At 36.2% G+C, this 17082-nt stretch overlaps 1 protein-coding gene across 1 annotated transcript; it reads right to left on the reverse strand.

Annotated features, from left to right (window-relative positions):
* Positions 1-313: 313 nt before the first annotated feature.
* On the reverse strand, positions 314-8393 carry LOC131063700 (disease resistance protein RPV1). Its single transcript, XM_057997590.2, has 7 exons — positions 7910-8393; positions 7467-7774; positions 7221-7351; positions 4434-5443; positions 4019-4285; positions 1131-3917; positions 314-1024 (listed from the first exon to the last, which is right to left on the reverse strand). The coding sequence occupies exons 1-7, from the start codon at positions 8171-8173 to the stop codon at positions 386-388; spliced, it is 5406 nt and encodes a 1801-aa protein (XP_057853573.2). The 5' UTR covers positions 8174-8393; the 3' UTR covers positions 314-385.
* Between the last annotated feature and the right edge of the window lie 8689 nt (positions 8394-17082).

Consider the following 17082-nt stretch of genomic DNA (forward strand, 5'->3'; position numbering starts at 1 on the left):
TTAATTCATAAATAAAAGAAAATATATTAATATTATAAAAGATAATTTAAAAATAATTAATATTTAAATTAAGATAAATAATTTATAATAATTATAAATTAAATTGATTAATTATATTATTTGCCATATTCATTTAAGCTATGCTTTTTTTCCCGAGAAATATATGAATTTAATAAGATAAAATAATGCAGAACTTTGAAATGCTCAATACAATTCCATACGAGGGCTTCTTCAATATGAAAATTAGGAGAGGAAAGGTTATTTGTTCTTCTCATACAAAATCCAAGACTTTGTAAAGCAGGGAGATGAATAATTTGACACAAAATGCCAGCAGATCAATACCATACAAGTTTAATAATAAATGCCCGACAGAAATGCCAGCAGATCAATACCGTACACGTTTAATAATAAACCTCATTGCTTCCTCAATAGGGGAGAGTAACTCATCAGAAATGTCTTCATACTCAGTTTCTGCAAAAGGAGGTGTACTGACGTCGGGGAGTCTGAAGATGAGGTCATCAAGCTTCAGCCTTCCCTCTTCATCCACACACGCTGATGTGCTCACAACACAATTACCAACCCCCAATTTGGCCTCCACGTGCCGCTTTTGGACATGTCTCTTGTAATAATGCCGCACGGAATAGGCAAAGGATAACCTTGCGCTATTGTCAGGAGCAATCCAGGCACGAGTGTTTCTGGGTAAATGGGGGAGAGCTTGCTGAGCACGTGTTTCTCTTTCCTCCCATGACCCTCCCATATCCACATAAATCATTTGTCCTCCCTCCGAAGCCACCACCTCCTCCCATTTCTTCTTCACTGCTTCCCAACAACTGCTGTTTGACGATGATGATGATGATGATCTCACATCCATCTCCTTTAACAAGAACCACAGCTTTACCCCACCCGCCGGACTGGGCGATTCCACGAGCTGCCCATTCTCATCAACATACACGAATCTTGATTCACTGTGGAAAAATGCTCTACACATTACATCCGCATGTGGGTACATTTCATCCTCGAATTCCTGCAATGCCACGAAGACCCTCAATTAAGAACAAGGTTGAGCAGTGACAACCACTGAAATTAAATTCCTAGTTAACAACAAGAAAATGTGTAACTACGATTTGTACCTTTCTTCCGCACTCCACTACTGCTAAAGAGTATTGCTCCTTCACTTTTTGCCATCGCTTTTTCAACGTAGGGCTTCCATCTATATCAACAATCATCAATCCCTTCATCTTGGCTAACTTGTCCATTGTATTTTCCTCCAGTTCAGGACATTCTGAAGCCTTGACAACAATTAGTGAACTCAAACATTCAAAATCATCAGAGAGGCTCTGTAATGCAATGCATCCATGTATGCTCACATATTTTAAGCACTTCAGCTGACCAAAATTTTGAGGTAGATATGACAGCTTCTCGCAATCTTCCAACACCAAGCGCTCCAGAGAAGCGAGGTTTTCGAAGCTTTCTGGCAACAAAGAGAGCTGTGTACATCTGACTAAATATACATCTACCAGACCATATAAATTGCCCACACTGTCTGGAAGGCTCGCCAAGCTGGAACAAGACCTTAAATCCAAGCTGTTCAGAGAGGATAAATTGCCCACACTGTCTGGAAGGCTCGCCAAGCTGGAACAAGACCATAAATCCAAGCTGTTCAGAGAGGATAAATTGCCCACACTGTCTGGAAGGCTCACCAAGCTGGAACATGACCTTAAATCCAAGCTGTTCAGAGAGGATAAATTGCCCACACTGTCTGGAAGGCTCACCAAGCTGGAACATGACCTTAAATCCAAGCTGTTCAGAGAGGATAAATTGCCCACACTGTCCGGAAGGCTCACCAAGCTGGAACAAGACCTTAAATCCAAGCTGTTCAGAGAGGATAAATTGCCCACACTGTCTGGAAGGCTCACCAAGCTAGAACAAGACCTTAAATCCAAGCTGTTCAGAGAGGATAAATTGCCCACACTGTCCGGAAGGCTCACCAAGCTGGAACAAGACCTTAAATCCAAGCTGTTCAGAGAGGATAAATTGCCCACACTATCCGGAAGGCTCACCAAACTGGAACAAGAGCTTAAATCCAAGTTGTTCAGAGAGGATAAATTGCCCACACTGTCCGGAAGGCTCACCAAGCTGGAACAAGAGCTTAAATCCAAGCTGTTCAGAGAGGATAAATTGCCCACACTGTCCGGAAGGCTCACCAAGCTGAAACAAGAGCTTAAATCCAAGCTCTTCAGAGAGGATAAATTGCCCACACTGTCCGGAAGGCTCACCAAGCTGGAACAAGAGCTTAAATCCAAGCTGTTCAGAGAGGATAAATTGCCCACACTGTCCGGAAGGCTCACCAAGCTGGAACAAGACCATAAGTACAAGCTGTTCAGAGAGGATAAATTGCCCACACTGTCCGGAAGGCTCACCAAGCTCGAACAAGACCTTAAATCCAAGTTGTTCAAAGAGGATAAATTGCCCACACTGTCTGGAAGGCTCACCAAGTTGGAACAAGAGCTTAAATCCAAGCTGTTCAGAGAGGATAAATTGCCCACACTGTCCGGAAGGCTCACCAAGCTGGAACAAGAGATTAAATCCAACCTGTTCAAAGAGGATAAATTGCCCACACTGTCCGGAAGGCTCACCAAGCTGGAACAAGAGCTTAAATCCAAGCTGTTCATAGAGGATAAATTGCCCACACTGTCCGGAAGGCTCACCAAGCTGGAACAAGACCATAAATCCAAGCTGTTCAGAGAGGATAAATTGCCCACTCTGTCGGGAAGGCTCACCAAGCTGGAACAAGAGCTTAAATCCAAGCTGTTCAGAGAGGATAAATTGCCCACACTGTCGGGAAGGCTCACCAAGCTGGAACAAGAGCTTAAATCCAAGCTGTTCAGAGAGGATAAATTGCCCACACTGTCCGGAAGGCTCACCAAGCTGGAACAAGACCATAAATCCAAGCTGTTCAGAGAGGATAAATTGCCCACTCTGTCGGGAAGGCTCACCAAGCTGGAACAAGAGCTTAAATCCAAGCTGTTCAGAGAGGATAAATTGCCCACACTGTCGGGAAGGCTCACCAAGCTGGAACAAGAGCTTAAATCCAAGCTGTTCAGAGAGGATAAATTGCCCACACTGTCCGGAAGGCTCACCAAGCTGGAACAAGAGCTTAAATCCAACCTGTTCAAAGAGGATAAATTGCCCACATTGTCTAAAAGGCTCACCAAGCTGGAACAAGACCTTAAATCCAAGCTGTTCAGAGAGGATAAATTGCCCACACTGTCCGGAAGGCTCACCAAGCTGGAACAAGAGATTAAATACAACCTATTCAAAGAGGATAAATTGCCCACACTGTCTGGAAGGCTCACCAAGCTGGAACAAGAGATTAAATCCAAGCTGTTCAAAGAGGATAAATTGCCCACACTGTCTGGAAGGCTCACCAAGCTGGAACAAGAGCTTAAATACAAGCTGTTCAAAGAGGATAAATTGCCCACACTGTCTGGAAGGCTCACCAAGCTGGAACAAGAGCTTAAATACAAGCTGTTCAAAGAGGATAAATTGCCCACACTGTCTGGAAGGCTCACCAAGCTGGAACAAGAGCTTAAATCCAAGCTGTTCAAAGAGGATAAATTGCCCACACTGTCTGGAAGGCTCACCAAGCTGGAACAAGAGCTTAAATACAACCTGTTCAAAGAGGATAAATTGCCCACACTGTCTGGAAGGCTCACCAAGCTGGAACAAGAGCTTAAACTCAACTTTTCTAAAGCAAGTATGTTGTCAATGGTTTTAGGCAAGATATCCAACCCTCTACAGCCCCGCAATGTTAGAGAATGCAAAGATTTAATTTGGGAAAGGGTGGTGGTTAGATTAACCAACGTAGCATCTTTAATATACATATATCTCAATGAAGATGGGATGGTGCCTGTGAACTGCAAAAAAAAATCATTTGTTTTGAATTAGTATGTCCAAAAAAAAAAGATTTTTTTTCAGAAAATAAAACTAAATATTAGGCAGAGATTGTAGAGTTTGCCTCAGGAAAGTTGGAGTCTCCGTCGTATTTCAAAATGAATGCTGCTAATCTCGGATGCTTACTGACATCCATCCGTGAGTAATTATTATAGTTGTCGAGGCTGACCAACCTTAGATTGTCAAAGACTCCTCTACATTCTCCATTCACTATTCTAGTTCTTCCTGTCAAGATCAAAACTCTTAAACATCTCTTCATCAAGTTGAGATGATCTGCTTCCAGCTCGAATGCTTCATCCACTAGAACAATCCCCTTCGTTCTCTTTATCCTCTGCAAAAAATGGTTGTAGATCAAAAGTTCATCCAAATATAGCGCACTAATTGATCTTTTAAATCTTTCATAAAACTAATTCTACTAAGTCGTCTGTATGTAGGAGACAGAATCTAGATATCTGGTAACAGCGAGATAGAAAACTCACCTCTTCATCTTGGAGAACATCATTAAGAGATTGTTGGTCAGTGATTCTCTCCCAATCTCCTGACAGCATTCTCCCTCGCGCTTTCACTATATCATGTACATTCACCCTGCCTCCATAGCTTATATTTACAAGTGCAGCCCTTTCAAGCTCTTCAAACTCTGTCTCTCCAACACTACACGCCACCCTCCGCCGCCTCCAATTACAAAAGAAGAACACAATGTCAAGAAATGCCTCTTTACACGAGGCTTTCAAACGATTATATACAAAATCCACCATACGCTCACTTAACTCATCCTCCTCTCCTTGTAGGAGCTCTGACTTGAGACTTTCAACTACATTTCTACAATCTGGCATGCTTTGAGCATGTTCATACAATCTGGCTCCCGCCATTTTTAGTACCAATGGAATTCCCTGGCATATTTGGAGGAGGCCATTAATATCTACAATTGAGTCAAAACTTGCCTGGTCATCACCTAAAGCCAACTTGCACAAGAATTTATGTGCCTCTTCTTGTGGAAGAGAAGCTACCAGATAAGGACAGCGTTCAACTCCTCCTTCCAAAATTATACGAGTCTCATTTAGATTTCTGGTGGTTAAGAGAATTCTGCTCTGTGGTGGAAGGGATGCCAAGTCAGTTATAGGAAGAAGCTTTTCCAAGTCACTTTGCTTTAGTGCGTTGTCAACAAAAATGAAAACAGGTTTAGAAGAGTGTTCTGTAAAGTCCTTGGATAACTTTTCCCGACCTTCACTCAAACTTCTCAGTTCAATATTATTGTCATAAAGATCTCTTAAAATTTGTTGTTGGGCCGATTTAAGATCAGCTTCTGAACAATCCTGTTCCATATCAACTCTACAATATTTGTAATTTTGTAAGTCTAGATTACCGAAAACTGCGGTAGCTAAAGTTGTCTTCCCTATCCCACCTTGTCCATAAATGACCACCACCTTAAAAGATTTACTTTCCATGTCTAGAAGTTTAGTCACTTCAGTTCTGGCTTCCTCAATACCCACTACAACAAACCCAATAAATATTTCTTAGAAAACATGTTTAAATAACAACTCTGGAGTAATTAAGCACCTACAGAAAAATTGTAGAAAATATACAAATAGAAAACTTTTAAGATTACTATGTAAATATAAATTTAAATTGTTAAGCTTCCACACCTTTAAATTTTTATTTTTTTAAACAATACAATATTTTGACTTGTACCTTGCTGTTTAAGAGACAATATCAGCTAATTTACATTATATTCTCAAATTTTATTAGTATTTGTTTGTCATTAAATTAATAAAATATTTTTTATTTAATTAAATTCTCTTCAAAGTATATCAATTATTTTATGCTGAGTTATTATAATAGATATACATATTATAAATTATTTTATTGGATTTGAATTTGTGTAATTAATTTTTTTGGTTGCATAATCAACATTGGGTAAATAGTACTAATAAATTGTGTAAAATATCTTGTATATTGATCTATTTTAATAAGATTATTAATTTAATGAAATGACAACATGAATGAGTAAATCAATGGTTGAGAATTCACTTTGAATACCTATGACCTACTATATTTATTTATAAGATACAAAATAATACATCTATTTCCATTTCTACCTTCCAAGATTTTGTTATTGATATCTTTTCCAATAACATTGTCAATCTTTAAATACCCCTTATTTAACAATGTACCCAAACTACTCATGTTTTTTACCCTAATTTCTATGCTAACTTCTAATTTCTATCTCTTTTATATTATCTTTTAATTTGTATGTCTTTTATATTAAAATTTAGATCATATATATGAACTACCTATTTTCATCATTTTCATAAAACTATTATTTTGAGTTATCTACAAAGTAATCTTTTAATTTCTACGTCTTTTATATTAAAATTTATATAGAAAAATTTGATCATATATATGAACTACCTATTTTCATCATTTTCAGAAAACTATTATTTTGAGTTATCTACAAAGTACTAAACCCAATTCTTGTCACCACTCAAAGTACCAAAAATTAAAGTGATTTATCAGCATTATAATTGACAATCAAATTCCTAGAATTTTACATCTTACTCTATCTATTGTCATGTAAAATTTTTACAACTCTCCCATTAACACAATAGCATATCAAAAAATACAAAACTCTAAACATGTCTAAAAAGAAATACATACATTTATTTTGTTCAATGTCTATATAAATAGTTTTGAAACAAACATAGCTATTAATTTGTAACATAATAAATAATATAAAGTACTATAATTGAATATAAAAATTATTTTATCTTATTTTTTAATTGAAAGATAAAGATAACTATAAAAAAAGTGATTTTAACCAAAAATAAAATAAAAATTGTCAATACAATAATCGAATAAATTATTTTATCTTATTTTCCAATTAAAAGAAAACTATACAAAAATTATTCTAACAAGGAATTGTTTATGCACAAATCAAAATGCATCTAACAAGATAATCGTTTTCTATTTATTAATAAAATTAAAAATAGAATATACAGTTATATTTTTTATTTTTAATTTAATTAATAAATATAAAATAATGGTGCATTTTTGGTACCTCAGTTCTACCCCAAAAATAAATGAACATCCCAAATCGAAACAGAAACAAATTGAAATTAGATACTTTGAATTCCATCGAAACAGAGGAATTTGGACTGTTGGCTTGTATAAAAATTGAATGACAAAAAAACCATTCAGGACAGTTCAACACTAAGAATGGGATTTTTCTTCGGCATAAACAATGACCGAAATAATAGAGAAATTAGTACCTGCTTGAGGCACAATTGGAATCCTATTCAACACAGTGATTATTGATTCCAGTGAGAGTTCTGAGTACTCCTGGCCAAGTTGTGCTTGCAATCTCCGCAAGTCTTCAGCCGCAACCGGAGCAGCGAAAAATCTATGTACCCATCAAAAGATTAAAAGTTTTTACCATCATAGAAGAGTTGAAATACGAAATACATCACACGAGAAATAAAGAAATAAAAAATTCAGAATGCATAAATTGGATTTACTTGTAGAGCGCATGAGATTGCATTTGCGATATGCACAGGAGTGAGCCTTCCACAACGAGTCGAATAACCCGCTTCAGCTTCTCCTCAGGCAAATGATCATCCAATCGCTTGATGTATTTTGCAAGGTTACACATGTATTTCAAGAGCACTATACATTCGTCTCTGTTGGAAGAAACTTGCTCAATGTGTTCCAACACGAAACCTACAACTGAAAGCGCTATTCCCACCCACTGAATTTGCGCTGCTTCTTTTGTTATATCAATCACCAATTTCCGAGTTTCACGGTTAAGCATTGGCATGGTGTCCCTCTGCAGGCATAAACATTGGTACATAGTTTTAGAATTGTAATTTCTTTGCACGTTAATACTTTCTTTCCCAATAATACTCAAAATGTGTGAATCAAGAAGCGTAATGGATTGCATGAATTAGAAATGGTTGAATACCTTGCATATATGTCTGTTAGATCTCTGCAATATCTTCTCCAATAAAGTACCACCAGAAGTGATAGAAGAGGTGACTCGATTCGTCTTGGAAAGAAGGGCAATTGAATTAACGCTTCCCTGGTCGATGGTATTCAAGAGGTCATCGATGTAAGAAATCAATTCATCGATGTGGCTCATCTCTTCCACTTTGATCAGTTTCTCGATAACATCTTGATAATCCTGTTGGGGGGCAGAGGATGAGCAGCAGCAGGAAGTGTTGCCCATTTTTCTATTACTGAGCGTATGAAAGAGGGAAGCTGGTAAATGAAATTCGAACAAGATATGATTTGGGTAAAACAGATTGCTGAGAATGTATGCACACAAGAGAGGAGATAGCAGCGTTTAATAGATTGCTGAAGCTGTAAACGCCAAAGAAAAAGCAGCTACAGTGTTTAGACAGCAGAATTTGCTTTTGCAAAAGTGGAGATAGGCCTACACAGACTCTTATAGATTCTTTTCTTGTGGTGCGCTCAAACTTACCATTATATCATCTTTACAGCTGTTAGTGAGTGTTACGTATTTCCTTGTCTTTCTTTATTATTGTCGTCCTTTTTGGCTCGTATTTTCTTGCTTCATTATTGACTTGACCAATCAGCCATGTCTTTACAGCTGTCTGTAAGGGTTGTTTGTACTTTTGTATTTTTCTGAGATATTTTCATTAAGACACAACTACTTTCTGGCCTTCAGCATCTTTGGGTCAATAATTGAAAGATGAATGAATGAAAGAATTTCAATGACATCCACAAAACTTAATGATCTAAGAGACCAAGATGATATTGGATATTGTGCTGAAAATTAGTCTTAATTGTTGTTGTTGGAAGCCCTAACACACTTTCCAACCAAGTTTTTGAAGTATGATTTAGATTTCCCTTCATAAGATTGAAATTTGATTGGACATGGTCAAGAAAGTGATCTTGATAGAAAAATAAAAATTACATAGTGGATTTGTTTGTCTAATTAGCCTTAATTTTCTACAATATTAACAAGCTGATTTGAGAATCTAGTGAACTCATATTAAATATCAACTTCGAACCAAGAACTTTCATTTATTATTAAATTTTAAATGCTTCATTTCATCATGTTTATCATTTCTAACTTTTTCTCTTGGGATATCAAATGTTAATAATAATGACTAATTAATTTATCTTAGGATTTCGTCTAGGGTTTTTGCCTTCTCTATTAAGGTTGAATTTCCTAATTGCATATCATCAATTATATATCTAATTAGGATCTATGAACATCGTTTATTATATCTATTGTTTGAGTTTGATAGTTGTTTAAAACTCACTCACCCAACCCTTTCAATTATGATATATTTTGTGATCATTCCTTATTGAATGTCATAGGAAATTGTCTATTATATGATACATGCACACTTTATTGATTTTAATATATTTATTTATTTATTTTATTTCATATGATCGTTTTATACTAGATAATCTTATGTCCTATTCTATTGATGATGGGGTAAGTCTTATGCATATATTATTTCATAATATATGTAATATTTCCTTCTTTTACCAAGTTGGCGATTTCTCATCTTGCTCTCTTGCATATTATCACTTCACATTTTTATGAGCTCTAATCATCCTCTCACTTTCCTATGGTTGGCATTATTGATATTTGTGATGATAGGTCATCCTTGAGCTCGTTTCTCTTCAAAAAAATTGGATTATGAAAAGGCATACCACAATTATTGGTTATTCTCGTTAATACTTTAATTTGTGCAATATAAGGGAATATTGAGCCAAGCTAAGACATTGCATCTAGGTTGTGTCATTGGTATCTCTTGATTGGGAGCCTTGGTAGTTACTTCACCAATTGATACTAGAGTTTATCTTACTAACAACTCAAGAATTATGAGACATGTAATATTACAAGAGGAGGTCTTGTATTAGTAGCTTCATAGTAGAGTCTCTTATATAGGATTGTATTAAGGGACTTAAAATATTGGGTGATCTCTATTTTCATGTAAAGGAGGGACTTGCAATTAATGAATCATGGAAGGAGAATAAAATGTAGACACATGTAGTGGAGGTACATGAAAAGAATGAAGATCATTGTAATGTTTAATAAGGTGCATGCTTGGTTCAAGGTTTGAGGGACAGTAGGAAGAAGTAGCACACATGTGCAACTTCTAGCCACAAATCAATAAGTGTACGAGTATCTTGTTCTCCATCAAGGGAAGATTGGTAGAGAATTAGGAGTGAAGGTGGTGGTGTATCTTTAGAAAAGAATAGGAGATCTAAAGGATGAAATGGAGCTACTACAAAAGGGAACAAGATTGGAGGAGGATACCATGTGGTGCAGGAGCACCTAATAGGTCTTTATGCCTTAGTAAAGCATGATGCAATATCATAAGGTTTTTGATTTCATGTAATTTATTAAGGTCAATCATGACCATTCTTGATGTAATAAGTGTCTTTGAGTTCATTAGAAGGTTTTTTGAGTCATGTTGAAGTCATATAGTCGATATTGTCCAAAATTGTCAAAAGTTGTCATTATGTTGAAAATGAGTGTCAATTGGTCAAATATGTTGTTTTATGATATGTAAGGGTCTTTGTGGCCTTTTTAAGTCATTATTGGGGCATTGGAGTCATAGATTAAGTCTAGATGCAATTTGGAGCAAAATTGACAAAAGAGTTGTCAAGCAACTTTTGAGTTTGTAAGGATAATTATGTTTTTGTTGTTGAAATAAGTTGTAAAGGTGGTTATAATTGTGTGGAGGCTTGGAAGGCATTATAAAAGCCTTGTACACATTTGGGTGTGGATGTTGGTGGACGTAATAATAAAAATCAATTGTTTAGTAGAGGGGTGAATCCCCCGCACTTTCCCTTTGTCTCACTAAATTTCATTTTGATTTGAAAAAGTTATAGTAATTTTATTAAAAACAGTCAAAACCTTGCCCTAGGGTTTGCTAAGGCATTATAAAATGTAAATAGCCTCAATTCCACATGATCAAGGGCCAAAAAATTGTGGAATTGAGGGAAAATATATGTATTTTAGTTTCCTTTTTGTTTCATGGATTTATACATGATTTTGGCACGTGCAAACAAAGAGAAATTTGACTAAAATTGTGTCTCGATCTGGGACAACAGTGTAAAAGAGGAAGTTTTGGTTGGTTTGAATGTCTTGGAGGACCTTGAGGGGTCAAGTGAGGGTTGTGGAGAGTGTGTGAGGGTTCCATAGACAAGTAACAAGGGTTGTCAAGTTGGGGAAACAATCCAAATGCACAAACTATTGACTGTCCTAAAATGGCTAGTGATTTTCCTAGTTTTACAGTTTAACAAGAACTTGTGTTTGTGAGTTTGAATGCTGGTTGGTTTTGTAGTTGGAGTTGGTGAGTGATTGGATAGACCCTAGTGAGTCTCTAGAAGCATTTGGAGGCATTGAGAAGTGGAAAAGAAACCTTAATATATGAGTGTCCTAAACATGTTGTTGGTTGTCCTAAACATGTTGTTGACTGTCCTAAAAATAGTGACTCCTCATTGAACATTGTTTTATCATTTTGGCAGGTTGGGTGGGTAGAGAGAGTCCAAAGTGAACATGTTGATAATCCTTTTAGGATTGACAAGGGAGTTGTGTGTTTGTGAGGAATACTTGTGGTAAGTTGTGAAGTTGGGAACTAGTGAAAAGTGGGAGTCCTAGTTGGGGCAGCCTTGGTTGTGTGAGGGGTAAGTGCAAGGTAATGGGTCATAAATTGGCCGAAGTATGTGCATTGGAAAACATGCTCTTAGAAATGGGGACTTGTTTTTGCTTTGGGCCCTCGAGGCATAAAGTAACGGGGGCCCGAGGTGAAACTAAACGAGCCCCCATTTTGTTCTCAAACGGGGGCCCACTTGAAAATGAAACGGGGTCCCATTTTTAATAAACGGGCCCCCGTTTTTAAATCTGATTTTACCCTTTTTTTTCGGGCGCATTTTGTCATTTTTGGATAGTAACGGTAATTTTAGGAATGAGCCCCCGTTTGCCCGTTTTGTGGAAGTTGATTCCACAACCCGCCACTTGCCTCAGTATTAGGTCCGAAATAGGCCTGGGATGACCACACCTAAGACATGGACCTGCAAATTCAAATCTCCATGAACGAAAGCACAAATATGAACTTCTGAAATAGTTTGTGCCTCTAATTAGAGAACTTTTATACGAAATTAAAACCCATTTCAGATTATACTGTCTAGATTCTAAATATGTAAATTTTTTTAAAAAATAATTATTTTAACTATTTTTCATTTAGTTTATACTAAATCGGGTCCATAAACTTGAAATATTAACTAATTTTGTTAATTTAATAACTTTTTTATTTTAATGAATTTTGAAAAAAACATTATATGTCATCAATCTACACAAAATTATTTTCTATTTAAAAAAAAAATCAAAAAATATTGAGTTTACATCAAATTATGTGGGCCGTGCACATCAAATTTTTAAAAAGATAATTACAGTTATTAAAAAATTAATTAAAAAATATATATTTTAAAAAAATACAAAAAATATGCTCATAAATATTCAGTGTGTTACAAACCATTTCCCAAAATGGTTTGATAAAATAATTTTAATTGTGTCAAAAAGTGTGTGTCGTACACATGCATGGTATGGTCCTGAAACAGACATTTTTAAAACATAGTTTTTAGAACTCCATTCAAAAAGTTATTTTGTGGGTATTAAAATAAATTACATATTTGGAAAGTAGACTCAAGGGGCTATCTTTTACATTACTGACTTTTTCCAAGATTCAATCTCCAAGTGTTTCAAAATTTAAGCTCAAATGAGAGAAAACCTAAAAATCAGGGAAAACACTTCCAATTTTTGGCCAAAAAGTGGACTCATCTTCTTGCAATGACCCTGAGTACAAAGGATAATAATGGTGTTTAAATGCTATGGAAAATGGATATGGGTTCAAGAGGGTTGATTATGCATGGAGGAATATGTGTGGGAGGTTGGTTAAGGGTTTGAGAAGATTGGTTGAGTTTTGGGCTATTGTAGCCTTGTGAGTAGGTTAGGAGTCTAGTAAGGGACTTATGAAGACTTGGAAGAGTTAGTACCTATTGAATAGGAAAATTGGGAGAAATAAATCTCCCTAATGTGGTTTTGGTGTGGATTCTCTGTATCAAAGTGGTATCAGATCTAGCAAGTAGATCAAGTGAAGATTGAGAGGTCGAAGGAGTTGAAGTCATCATGTAGGAGGTTGAAGAAATGAGAGCAAGGTATGCCAAGTTGAAGGAGATGACTAAGAGGCAATCCATATTCAGGACAAATTTCAAATGCCAAGGCAAGGTATGTAGGATGATCACTGACAATGGTTCATTTGATAACATAGTTTCAGTGTAAATGGTTGAAAAACTAAATTTGCCAAGGAAACCTCCTGAAACACCTTACAAAGCATATTGGGTGAATGATAATTAGTGGGTTGATGTTAGAGAACAAGCATTTGTGGATTTCAATAGTGATTCATATCATGATATTGTAATTTGTGATGTTATTCCTTTGAAGAATTGTCATTTGATCTTAGGTAAAGTTTGGCAATTTGATAGATTTGTATTACATGATGGTAGGAAGAATACATATACCATTGACAAAGATGGGAAAAAGTTTGTGTTGATTCCATTGCAAGATGTTGAGGCATCAATTAAGGTCGCAAGGATAGGGTTGATTAGAAGAAAAGAGTTCCTAATGCATGAGGAACATGAAGAAGAAGATGAGGCACAAGTAGGAGTTTGTTCAATGAAGGATGATGGTGTTATGGAGCAGACAACCATGAAGAATGAAGAGATTTGTGACAAGAAGATACTTGGGACAAAGATCCTAACAAGGAAAGAGGATAAGGACATGAGAAAAGATAGTAAGTTGCAGCATTGGGATGATGAAGACACAAGGGAAGAGGTGAGTTGTCTACTGAATGGACAAGAATGCAAGGTACAACAGATAGTTGATGAAGAGGATAGTGAACCTATTGGCAAGGAGGTTCTAAACACTGAGATAAAGGTAAAGCACAGAGGTATTGAAGATGAGACCAAAGAAACAAGTCTTGAAGGAATTGAAGATGGTAACAAGATCATGATTGGGACTATGTTGTGTCCATTGGAGATGGAAAAAGGTATAGGACAATAAGGTGCCACTATGACAGTGGGTTATGAGGCTAAAGATATAGTGATACAAGTGGATAATGAGTTGGAAGTTAGTGTGAAGGAGTGCCAAATGGAATGACATGTAATAGAGGAGCAGTTGGTTGAAGTAAACCAAAGTGAGAATATGACAAGTAGTGTAAGTAATGAGGTTGAGACAGAGATGGAATTTGTAGTCACCATGAAGGTTGAAGATGAGCAGGTAGAGAATGAGAAGAGGGTCTCAATGAGGGGAGATAATAAGACTAAAAAGTTGATATGGGTCATTAGAAGGCTAAAGAGTGTGTTTTGTCTCCAAGTGAGATGGAAAAGAAAGGATATGTTGATGTCAAGGCGGTGAGTTGTCTTTGGATGGTAAGATTAGTTGTGATGCAGATGTATATTGTTCTCACAGTGATTCCAAGCATAAGGAAGTTGGTAATGGTTGTGAGGAGGAAAGGTAAGAGGTGGATGGTGAAAGGAGCTTGTTGTTGTTTCTTGATTTTGTTGATGAATGCTAAACCAAAGGTAAAAATGAAAGAAGACAATCAGAGTACAGATTTTTTTGTCATCAGGGCAGTTGAAGGATAGATTGGAAGGAGATGGAAGAAGGCAAATCAGACTTTAGAGGTGCAGATCAAGGTTGGTAGAACAAGCATGAAGGATTCAAGTAGCCAAGCAAGTATGAAACTTCAAGAAGATGATATGTACAAGCCCAAAGTGAAGATGATATCATTTCAAGGATAGAGAGGAGAATATAATCAAGTTTTTTTTGTAGGTACAACAATTCCAAGAGACTTGGAAAGTTTTCAAGGTCGTGAGCATGGTGCAGGAGCACCTAATAGGTCTTTATGCTTTAATAAAGAATGATGCAATATCATAATATTTTTTGATTTAATGTGATGTATTAAGGTCAATAATGACCATTCTTAATTTAATAAGTGTCTTTGAGGTCATTAGAAGGTGTTTTGAGTCATATTGAAGTCATATAGTCAATATTGTAAAAAATTGTCAAAAGTTGTCATGTTGAAAATGAGTGTCAATGGGTCAAATATGTTGTTTTATGATATTTAAGGGTATTTGTGGCCTTTTTGGACCTATTTGAGTCATTATTGGGTCATGGGAGTCATAAATTAAGTCTAGATGCAATTTGGAGCAAAATTGTCAAAATTGACAAAAGAGTTGTCAAGCAACTTTTGAGTTTGTAAGGGTAATTATGTGTTTGTTGTTAAAATGAGTTGTAAAGGTGGTTATAATTGTGTGGAGGATTTTAAGGAATTATAAAATATTTTTAAACATTTTTTTATGGATTTTGGTGCATGTAATAAGAAAAATCAATAAAATATCTTGATGTTCCCTGCATTTTCAGGTGTTTTTTTTTGTTTTTTTCCAGAAAAATAGTCTTCTATTTCATGTTTTTCATTTATTTAACCTATTAGTATGAGGATAAAATCAATTCTAAATATTATAGGGGTGAATCCCCTACACTTCCCCTTTTGTCTCACTAAATTTCATTTTGATTTGAAAAAGTTATAGTAATTTTACTAAAAACAGTCAAAACCCTGCCCTAGGGTATGCTAAGGCATTATAAAATGTAAATAGTCTCTATTCCACATGATCAAGGGGCCAAAAATTGTGGAATGGAGGGAAATATATGTATTTTAGTTTCCTTTTTGTTTTAGGGATTTATACATGATTTTGGCACATGGAAACAAAGAGAAAGCTAACTGAAATTGTGTCTTAGTCTGGGACAACAATGTAAAAGAGGAAGTTTTGGTTGGTTTGAATGTCTTGGAGGACCTTAGGGTTCAAGTGAGGGTTTTGGACAGTGTGTGAGGGTTCCATAGACAGGTAACAAGGGTTTTCAAGTTAGGGAAACAATCCAAATGTACATACTAATGACTGTCCTATAATGGCTAGTGGTTTTCCTAGTTTGACAGTTTAACAAGAACTTGTGTTTGTGATTTTGAATGTTGGTTGGTTTTGTAGTTGGAGTTGGTGAGTGATTGGGCAGACCCTAGTGAGTCTCTTGAAGGATTTGGAGGCATTGAGAAGTGGAAATGAAACCTTAATATATGACTATCCTAAACATGTTGTTAGTTGTCCTAAACATGTTGTTGACTATCCTAAAAACAATGAGTCCTCATTGAACATTGTTTTGTCATTTTGGGAGGTTGGGTGGGTAGAGAGAGTCCAAAGTGAACACGTTGATAATCCTTTTACGATTGAAAGGGGAGTTGTGTGTTTGTGAGGAATACTTGTGGCAAGTTGTGAAGTTGGGAACTAGTGAAAAGTGGGAGTCCTAGTTGGGGCAGCCTTGGTTGTGAGTACAAAGGAGAATAATGGTGTTTAAATGCTATGGAGCATGGATATGAGTTCAAGAGGGTTGATTAGGAATGGAGGAATATGTGTGGGAGGTTGGTTAAGGGTTTGCAAAGCTTGGGTGAGTTTTGGGCTATTGTAGCCTTGTGAGTAGGTTAGGAGTGTAGTAAGGGACTTGGGAAGACTTGGAAGAGTTAGTACCTATTGAATAGGAAAATTGTGAGAAAGAAATCTCCCTAATGTGGTTTCGGTGTGGATGCTCTGCATCAAAGCGATATCAGAGCTAGCAAGTAGATCAAATGAAGATTGAGAGGTCGAAGGAGTTGAAGCCATCATGTAGGAGGTTGAAGAAATGAGAGAAAGGTATGCCAAGTTGAAGGAGATGACTGAGAGGAAATCCATATTTAGGACAAATTTCAAATGCCAAGGAAAGGTATGTAGGATGATCATTGACAATGGTTCATTTGATAACATAGTTTCAATGTAAAAGGTTGAAAAACTGAATTTGTCAAGGAAACCTCCTGAAACACCTTACAGAGCATATTGGGTGAATGATAATCAGTGGGTTGATGTTAGAGAGCAAGAATTTGTGGATTTCAATAGTGATTCATATCATGATATTGTACTTTGTGAAGTTATGCCTTTGAAGGATTGTCATTTGATATTGGGTAAATTTTGGCACTTTGATAGATCTGTACTACACGATGGTAG

This window comes from Cryptomeria japonica, chromosome 9 (assembly GCF_030272615.1).
Source record: "Cryptomeria japonica chromosome 9, Sugi_1.0, whole genome shotgun sequence".
Taxonomy (NCBI): domain Eukaryota; kingdom Viridiplantae; phylum Streptophyta; class Pinopsida; order Cupressales; family Cupressaceae; genus Cryptomeria; species Cryptomeria japonica.